General features: G+C 32.6%; 1 protein-coding gene across 3 annotated transcripts in view; it reads right to left on the reverse strand.

The window, feature by feature from the left end:
- Positions 1-10,000, reverse strand: part of sema4gb (sema domain, immunoglobulin domain (Ig), transmembrane domain (TM) and short cytoplasmic domain, (semaphorin) 4Gb) — an 81,570-nt gene that overhangs the window by 9,440 nt on the left and 62,130 nt on the right. For all 3 annotated transcript variants that reach the window (XM_072912698.1, XM_061932001.2, XM_061932002.2), the window contains exons 7-8: positions 9,009-9,122; positions 8,787-8,941 (exon numbers count right to left, since the gene is read on the reverse strand). In XM_072912698.1, the coding sequence (XP_072768799.1) occupies positions 8,787-8,941; positions 9,009-9,122 (269 nt within the window). The remainder of the gene's footprint in view (positions 1-8,786; positions 8,942-9,008; positions 9,123-10,000) is intronic.

The raw sequence follows: 10,000 nt of genomic DNA on the forward strand, positions 1-10,000 counted from the left end.
TAGTCTTGTGATTTTTTTTCCCACACATACATATATTGCGCTCTACTACGGTATCGAGCACTATTTTTTGGATAACCTTATTAAGACATATATATATATATATATATATATATATATATATATATATATATATATATATATATATATATATATATATATACACACATATATACAAATATTTATACACACACACACACATATATATAACAGTATATATATATATATATATATACATACATACACACACACACATATATACTGTATATACACACACATTTGTATACATATATACTTACACACGCATATACTCACACACACATATTTATATATATATATATATATATATATATATATACATACACATATATACAAAAATGTATATACACACACATAAATATAACAGTCTATATATATATATATATATATATATATATATATATATATATATACACACAAAAATATAACAGTCTATGTATATATATATATATATATATATATATATATATACACACACATACACATTCATATAAATACTCAGACATAAATATATATATATATATATATATATATATATATATATATATACACATACTATACACACACATACACACACACACACACACACACTAGACATATAAATGTGTACATATGAATTAATAATGAATATAATTGGTTTGAAGAAAATGTGAAAGTCAGACTCCTACATTGTTTATTTCCGTGACGACCGACCCAAACTTCTGTAAATCAATCAGAAATATGAAGCAGCTAAAATGCAGAAAAACAAGAATAAGTGTGGAGAGAGTTTTACATTTGACCCATCATGCATTGCAGGGACTTTAAATGGCTGTCATTTTCACTTGCTTGGATGTTTGTGTATCATACCCACACACAGCTCGTGTCATGTGTGTTGACTTCCTGTGTTGTTTGGATTGGGTCATATCAGTGAATGCTGTGCTCAATGTACAATCCATGGTCATTGCCCTGCTTTACTGGCTACTTGTCCAGCTGCTAGTAATTGTCAGATGTTTCAATTGAGTGAGTGTCCAAACGCTTATCACACTCATGACGTCTCACAGTTGGACTCCTCAGACTTATTCAGGTGAAATACTCACATCTACATCAATCAAACATGTGATGGATTCAATATTGTCATTGTTTGACAGCCCTATATAAAACCTACAGATGGCGTCTTTACAAGACACTTGTCCCAAAGCTGGCCGTCATAAAGTCTGAGAATGAGAGCGAGGATGCGACCTGTTTTCTTTCTCACGTCTGCCTAAAGCAGGTCACACTGCACACTAGTGGATGAGATCCTGATCTGGAAGCAGAGCAACCATGTCTGCGCTCCACACTGGCCTCTATTACGTGTGTGTGTGTGTGTGTGTGTGTGTGTGTGGGCCGAAAACCACCTCATTTCCAAGACAGTTGACTGACTCCAATCAATAAAATATCATCAATGACTTTGTATTAGAGCGAGGTGTCTAAAGAGCGGCCCACACCTTGTTCTCTATTGGCCCACAACACACTCCAAAGACAAAATAGTAACATTCCAGATGACAACATTACACTAAAATATGGGGAGAAATTGCATTTATTAATGCTGAATTGCGCAAGCCAAACTTATATGCTAACTTTAGCATGCTAACAGTTAGCATGCGTCAAGTACCAAGTCATATGACTTGGTACTTGGCTGAGCCAATCAGTGGCCACGATACTGAACATAGCGGTCTGTTTTGGTCTGGTGTCGTGGTCAATACTACTGCAGCATTGCTAGTTTTACTTCACTTACACATTTTTAGGGCCCGCATGGCCCATTGTATAAGGACTCCCAAAGGCAGTCCTTATACAATGGGACATAAGGACCTATTGTATTTGTAAGGTTTTATTAGGGCCCGCATGGCCCATTGTATAAGGACTCCCTTTACAATGGGACATAAGGACCTATTGTATTTGTAAGGTTTTATTATTCTTTATTCTTCCGCCGCCACAACAAACTGTAATTTGACCCACTTAACATGCTTCAAAACTCACCATATTTGACCCACACATCAGGACCTGCGAAAATTGCCTTTTTAAAACAAAAACCTAACCACAAAACTCACAATTGCGCTCTAGCGCCCCCTAGGGAAAAAAAAACTAGACTGCCTGTAACCCCCACTAGGAAGGTCGGAGAGACATGAAACAAAAACCTCTATGTAGGTCTGACTTAGACCTACATTTCATAATAGTACATTGTCGGGCTAAAATCAACAGGAAGTTGGCAATTCCCCCTTCAAGACAAAAAAGTACTAAAAACAGTCACTTTTGCCTCTTTGAGCTGTAATTTGACCCTTTTAACACGCTTCAAAACTCACCGAACTGAACACACACATCAGGACTGGCAGAAATTGCGATCTAATAAAAAAATCTAACCCCAAATTTAAAAATTGCGCTCTAGAGCAATTTTTGAATAAAACGGAGAAAAAACTGCTCCTCGGAAGAAAAAAATAACAAAACTGCCTGTAACTCCCACCGGGAAGGTCGGAGAGACATGAAACAAAAACCTCTCCGTAGATCTCACTTAGACCTACATTTCATAAATTGACAACCCCCAGCAAAAATCAACAGGAAGTTTGCTATTCCCCCTTCAAAACAAATTTTTTGTAAAAACCGGTCACCTTTCTTCAAACATTATCTCCTCTGAGCGCGTTTGTTGTTTCGACTTCAAACTAACACAGGAGAGAGATTAAACCCTTCTGATTAAAAGTTGACGAAAGAGTTTTGATACCGGCTCCGGTTTTGATTTTATGACCCTTCAAAGAGCCGCTGCGCTGATGCTGCTGTTTTTTGGAGAAGGCTGCTTAAAAGCAGGAAGCACCAGCGTGCCCACACAATGCAGACAAGGTAGGTACACTAGACAAAAGTCTTGGGACACTTCAGACTAAAAGTAGACAAAAGTATTGGGACACTTAGGACTAGCACCTGCCAAATACGCGGGCCCGACCAATGCTGCTTGCAGCTTTAATTAATGCTTGAAATTGCTTAATTTAGAGCAGAATTACGTAGAATATGCTTTGTTATTGCTAACACAAAGCTAAGACATGGATGTCGGATTAAAACATGAAAGAAAAAACTAAAATATGCAATTTTGGGAGAAATTGCGTGTACATGCTAAAATGCGCGAGCCAAACTTATATGCTAATGTTAGCATGCTAACAGTTAAAATGCACCAAATATCAAGTCATATGATCAGGAAGTGTACGCATGTAAAATTAGTTAAAAAAATAAATAAATAGCATGCTAACAGTTAGCATGTATCAAGAGCCAATGAACTTTTACGACTCCGGGGTGTTCAACTTTAAAATTGGCTAAAAAAGTTACCATGCTGATGTTCGTATGCTCACATTAGCATGCTAACAGTTAGCATGTTTCAAGTACCAAGTTATATGACTCTCAGGTGTTTGGCTATAATATTGGCTAAAAAAAGTTAGCATGCTAATAATGATAGAACCACGATACTGAACATAGTCTGTTTTGATCTGGTCTAATGGCATTTTTTTTTTTTTACTTGAAAATGATTAATTTAGGGCAAAATTACGTAGAATATGCTTTGTTATTGATAACGCAAAGCTAAGATGTAGAAGTCGGATCAGAACATTAAAAAAACAACTAAAATATGTAATTTTGGGAGAGATTGCAAGTGAATGCTGAAATGCTAACAGTTAAAATGCGTGAAATACCAAGTCAAATGACAAGGAAGTGTACGCATGTAAAATTAGTTAAAAAAAAAAAAAAATAGCACGCTAACAGTTAGCATGTATCAAGAGCCAATGAACTTTTACGACTAAGGGGTGTTCAACTTTAAAATTGGCTAAAAAAGTTACCATGCTGATGTTAGTATGCTCACATTAGCATGCTAACAGTTAGCATGTTTCAAGTACCAAGTTATATGACTCTCAGGTGTTTGGCTATAATATTGGCTAAAAAAAGTTAGCATGCTAATAATGATAGAACCACAATACTGAACATAGTCTGTTTTGATCTGGTCTAATAGCATTTTTTTTTTTACTTGAAAATGATTAATTTAGGGCAAAATTACGTAGAATATGCTTTGTTATTGATAACGCAAAGCTAAGATGTAGATGTCGGATCAGAACATTAAAAAAACAACTAAAATATGTAATTTTGGGAGAGATTGCAAGTGAATGCTGAAATGCTAACAGTTAAAATGCGTGAAATACCAAGTCAAATGACGAGGAAGTGTACGCATGTAAAATTAGTTAAAAAAAAAAAATAGCACGCTAACAGTTAGCATGTATCAAGAGCCAATGAACTTTTACGACTAAGGGGTGTTCAACTTTAAAATTGGCTAAAAAAGTTACCATGCTGATGTTAGTATGCTCACATTAGCATGCTAACAGTTAGCATGTTTCAAGTACCAAGTTATATGACTCTCAGGTGTTTGGCTATAATATTGGCTAAAAAAAGTTAGCATGCTAATAATGATAGAACCACAATACTGAACATAGTCTGTTTTGATCTGGTCTAATAGCATTTTTTTTTTTACTTGAAAATGATTAATTTAGGGCAAAATTACGTAGAATATGCTTTGTTATTGATAACGCAAAGCTAAGATGTAGATGTCGGATTAGAACATTAAAAAAACAACTAAAATATGTAATTTTGGGAGAGATTGCAAGTGAATGCTGAAATGCTAACAGTTAAAATGCGTGAAATACCAAGTCAAATGACGAGGAAGTGTACGCATGTAAAATTAGTTAAAAAAAAAAAATAGCACGCTAACAGTTAGCATGTATCAAGAGCCAATGAACTTTTACGACTCCGGGGTGTTCAACTTTAAAATTGGCTAAAAAAGTTACCATGCTGATGTTCGTATGCTCACATTAGCATGCTAACAGTTAGCATGTTTCAAGTACCAAGTTATATGACCCTCAGGTGTTTGGCTATAATATTGGCTAAAAAAAGTTAGCATGCTAATAATGATAGAACCAATCAGTGGCCACGATACTGAACATAGTCTGTTTTGATCTGGTCTAATGGCATTTTTTTTTTTTTACTTGAAAATGATTAATTTAGGGCAAAATTACGTAGAATATGCTTTGTTATTGATAACGCAAAGCTAAGATGTAGATGTTGGATTAGAACATTAAAAAAACAACTAAAATATGTAATTTTGGGAGAGATTGCAAGTGAATGCTGAAATGCTAACAGTTAAAATGCGCGAAATACCAAGTCAAATGACGAGGAAGTGTACGCATGTAAAATTAGCTAAAAAAGTTAGCATGCTAACAGTTAGCATGTTTCAAGTACCAAGTTATATGACTCTCAGGTGTTTGGCTATAATATTGGCTAAAAAAAGTTAGCATGCTAATAATGATAGAACCACGATACTGAACATAGTCTGTTTTGATCTGGTCTAATGGCTTTTTTTTTTTCCCTTGAAAATGATTAATTTAGGGCAAAATGACGTAGAATATGCTTTGTTATTGATAACACAAAGCTAAGATGTAGATGACATTAAAAAAACAACTAAAATATATAATTTTGGGAGAGATTGCAAGTGAATGCTGAAATGCTAACAGTTAAAATGCGTGAAATACCAAGTCAAATGACGAGGAAGTGTACGCATGTAAAATTAGCTTTAAAAAGTTAGCATGCTAACAGTTAGCATGTATCAAGAACCAAGGTATATGACACTGTGGTGTTCAACTGTAAAATTGGCCAAAAAAAGTTACCATGCTAATATTAGTATGCTAGCATGTTAGCATGCTAATAGTTAGCATGTGTCAAGTACTAAGTTATATGACTGAGGTGTTTGGCTATATAATTGGCTAAAAAAAGTTAGCGTGCTAGAATGTTAACTGTTAGCATGTTAACAGTTAGCATGTGTCAGGTACCAAGTTATATAACTCTGAGGCTATAGAATTGGCTATAAAAAGTTAGCATGCTAATAATGATAGAACCAATCAGTGGCCACGATACTGAACATAGTCTGTTTTGGTCTGGTCTAGTGGCCAATACTACTGTAGTATTGCTATTTTTTACTTCATTTAGACATTTTTTTACCTTAAAATGTTGCATTTAGGGCAACATGTTGTGATTGATACCACTAAGCTAAGATATGATCGTTCAGCAAATATTGATGGACTTATATTGTGTTGGTTTTGGTGAGTACAAAATGTATCAAAGTGGCCTTCAATGTTTATTTCTGTGGCCCTCAGTGGAAGAAGTGTGGACACCAGCACTGCTGTGATGTAAATGTCTTTGACTAATAACAAAAGAGACACTAGTTTGCTGTCTCCAGCGAAGACGCTGATTGTCAGTGAAATGTGGCCAGCGGACAAAAAGAGGATGGGATGGAGGTGAAAAGGAGGGGGGGGGGTGGTGCTCGTGTGTGTAGTCTGCCTGACAACAGCGCACTTTCTCTTTCTTAACAAACATTTCTTTTATTGACACTGAGTTTATGTCACTGAATTTTTTGCCTCTGAATTTTAGAAAGTGCAATTTTTTACACCTCAAATGATGCTGACAATTTCACTGAATTAAAATGTGTGCGGTTAGAAATCAATTGTGTTGAAATACAGTGTTTTAAAATTGTGTTGAAATACAGGGTTTTAAAATTAATTGTGTTGAAATACAGAGTTTTAAAATTAATTGTGTTGAAATAGTGTTTTAAAATTAATTGTGTTGAAATACAGTATTTTTAAATTAATTGTGTTGAAATAGTGTTTTAAAATTAATTGTGTTGAAATACAGTGTTTTAAAATTAATTGTGTTGAAATACAGTATTTTTAAATTAATTGTGTTGAAATAGTGTTTTAAAATTGTGTTGAAATACAGTGCTTTAAAATTAATAGTGTTGAAATACAGTGCTTTAAAATTAAGTGTGTTAAAATACAGTATTTTTTAAATTAATTGTGTTGAAATAGTGTTTTAAAATTAATTGTGTTGAAATACAGTATTTTTAAATTAATTGTGTTGAAATAGTGTTTTAAAATTGTGTTGAAATACAGTGCTTTAAAATTAAGTGTTGAAATACAGTATTTTTAAATTAATTGTTTTGAAATAGTGTTTTAAAATTAATTGTGTTGAAATAGTGTTTTAAAATTAATTGTGTTGAAATACAGTATTTTTAATTAATTGTGTTGAAATACAGTGTCTTAAAATCAATAGTGTTGAAATACAGTGTTTTAAAATTAATTGTGTTGAAATACAGTATTTTTAAATTAATTGTGTTGAAATAGTGTTTTAAAATTAATTGTGTTGAAATACAGTGCTTTAAAATGAATAGTGTTGAAATACAGTATTTTTAAATTAATTGTTTTGAAATAGTGTTTTAAAATTAATTGTGTTGAAATAGTGTTTTAAAATTAATTGTGTTGAAATACAGTATTTTTAAATTGTGTTGAAATAGTGTTTTAAAATCAATTGTGTTGAAATACAGTGTCTTAAAATCAATTGTGTTGAAATACAGTGTTTTAAAATTAATTGTGTTGAAATACAGTATTTTTAAATTAATTGTGTTGAAATAGTGTTTTAAAATTAATTGTGTTGAAATACAGTGCTTTAAAATTAATAGCGTTGAAATACAGTGCTTTAAAAAAATTAAGTGTTGAAATACAGTATTTTAAAATTAATTGTGTTGAAATAGTGTTTTAAAATTAATTGTGTTGAAATACAGTATTTTTAAATTAATTGTGTTGAAATAGTGTTTTAAAATTAATTGTGTTGAAATACAGTGCTTTAAAATTAATAATGTTGAAATACAGTGCTTTAAAATTAATAGTGTTGAAATACAGTGTCTAAAAATTGATTGTGTTGAAATACAGTGTCTTAAAATTAAGTGTGTTGAAATACGGTGTTTTAAAATGAATTGTGTATAAATAATTTAAAACAATTTAGTGCAGAAAAATTCCGGGCAGAAATATTTGTTGCTTCAAAAGTCCCAACTCACTCAAGACTGAAGCGCCTGACTGCCTTCGTCTTCATTTACTGGAAGTGATTTTTGAGTTTTGAAGCGAATATTTTTGCACTGAATATTTTTGCACGGATTTTTTTTTGCACTGAATATTATACACTGAATTGTTTTACACTGTATATTTATACACTTAATTTTTATAAAATTGTTTTTTTACATAGATTTTTTTCTGCACTAAATTTTTTTACCTTGAATTTTTCTGCACTAATTTCTTTACACTGATTTTTTTTGCACTGAATTTTTATATACTGATTATTTATTTTTACAATTTTTTAACTGATTTTTTTTGCACTGAATGTTTGTAAACTGATGTTTTTCACACTGAATTTTGGATACAATTAATTTTTTTTACCTTGAATTTTTCTGCACCAATTTCTTTCCACTGATTTTTTTTGCACTGAATTTTTACATACTGATTTTTTTTGCACTGAACGTTTGTAAACTGATGTTTTTCACACTGAATTTTTATACAATTATTTTTTTTACCTTGAATTTTTCTGCACCGATTTCTTTACACTGATTTTTTTTTTGCATTGAATTTGTATATACTGATTTTTTTTCTTTCTTTTTACAGTTTTTACAGTTTTTTAACACTGAATTTTGATATACCGGTACTAATTTTTCTAACCGAATTTTAAAACACTGTATTTTAATAAACTGAATTTTTAAACACACATTTTGCTCACAAATGAAATTGTCAGCATAGTTTGATGTAAAAATGTTTAAATATTCAGTTCCATTAATTCAAGTCCAAAAAAGAGCTTTCATATTAAAGACCCTCCTAAAGGGAGACTGCAGACCCTCTGACCTTGCAAACCCGGGCCACTCTGGACACTTTGGTGCGGCTCGGGTACGGCGTCTGCTCCTGGCTCTTTTCCGTGAAGAAGAAGTAAATCTTGTCGTCGTCGCCCACGGAGCTGTTGGCGCTCTCCCGGAGCAGCGCCGAGCCCACAAAGTCGGCCTCTGGACCAGACGGGGAGGTCAGGTGCGCCTCGGTCTTAGTGCTTTGTGGTGTACGCTATTTATTTACCCAGAAGCCAGCGGGTGGGCGCCTCCTCCGTCCTGAGCGTGGGGAAGGGGAAGTTGCGGCGCACGTCAGGCGAGCTGCGGAACTCGTACTGGGAAGCCGTGAACATCTCGCCGTCTGGTGCACACAATTGGTACACTTCTCAGGAAATGGACTTTTTAAAAGATGCTAAATGAATAAACCTGACAACTATTGTAATCATTAGGGCTCCCACCAATTTTGGTGAATGTTAAAGGTCCAGAGGACCCAAAAGGGTCTCAAACTGCACTTTTTTTGGAATATAGCTCATCGTTCACAATTATTATGAAAGACATGACCACGGGTGGATTTTTTTTGCACTGAATGTTTGTAAACTGATGTTTTTTCACACTGAATTTTTATACAAAAAATTTTTTTACCTTGAATTTTTCTGCACCAATTTCTTTACACTGATTTTTTTTTTGCACTGAATTTGTATATACTGAATTTTTTTTTTTCTTTACAGTTTTTACACAGTTTTTTAACACTGAATTTTGATATACTGATTTATATATAATATAATAATATAATATATAATATAGCTCTTCGTTCACAATTATTATGAAAGACATGACCACGGGTGGATTTTTTTTTGCACTGAATGTTTGTAAACTGATGTTTTTTTACACTGAATTTTTATATAATACATTTTTTTACCTTGAATTTTTCTGCACCAATTTCTTTACACAGATTTTTTTTTTTGCACTGAATTTGTATATACTGATTTATTTTATTTTTTTTTACAGTTTTTACACAGTTTTTTAACACTGAATTTTGATATACTGATTTATATATAATATAATAATATAATATATAATATAGCTCTTTGTTCACAATTATTATGAAAGACATGACCACGGGTGCATTTTTTTTGCACTGAATGTTTGTAAACTGATGTTTTTTTTACACTGAATATTTATATAATAAATTGTTTTAGCTTGAATTTTTCTGCACCAATTTCTTTACACTGATTTTTT

The sequence above is a fragment of the Nerophis lumbriciformis genome, linkage group LG39, assembly GCF_033978685.3.
Source record: "Nerophis lumbriciformis linkage group LG39, RoL_Nlum_v2.1, whole genome shotgun sequence".
NCBI lineage: Eukaryota > Metazoa > Chordata > Actinopteri > Syngnathiformes > Syngnathidae > Nerophis > Nerophis lumbriciformis.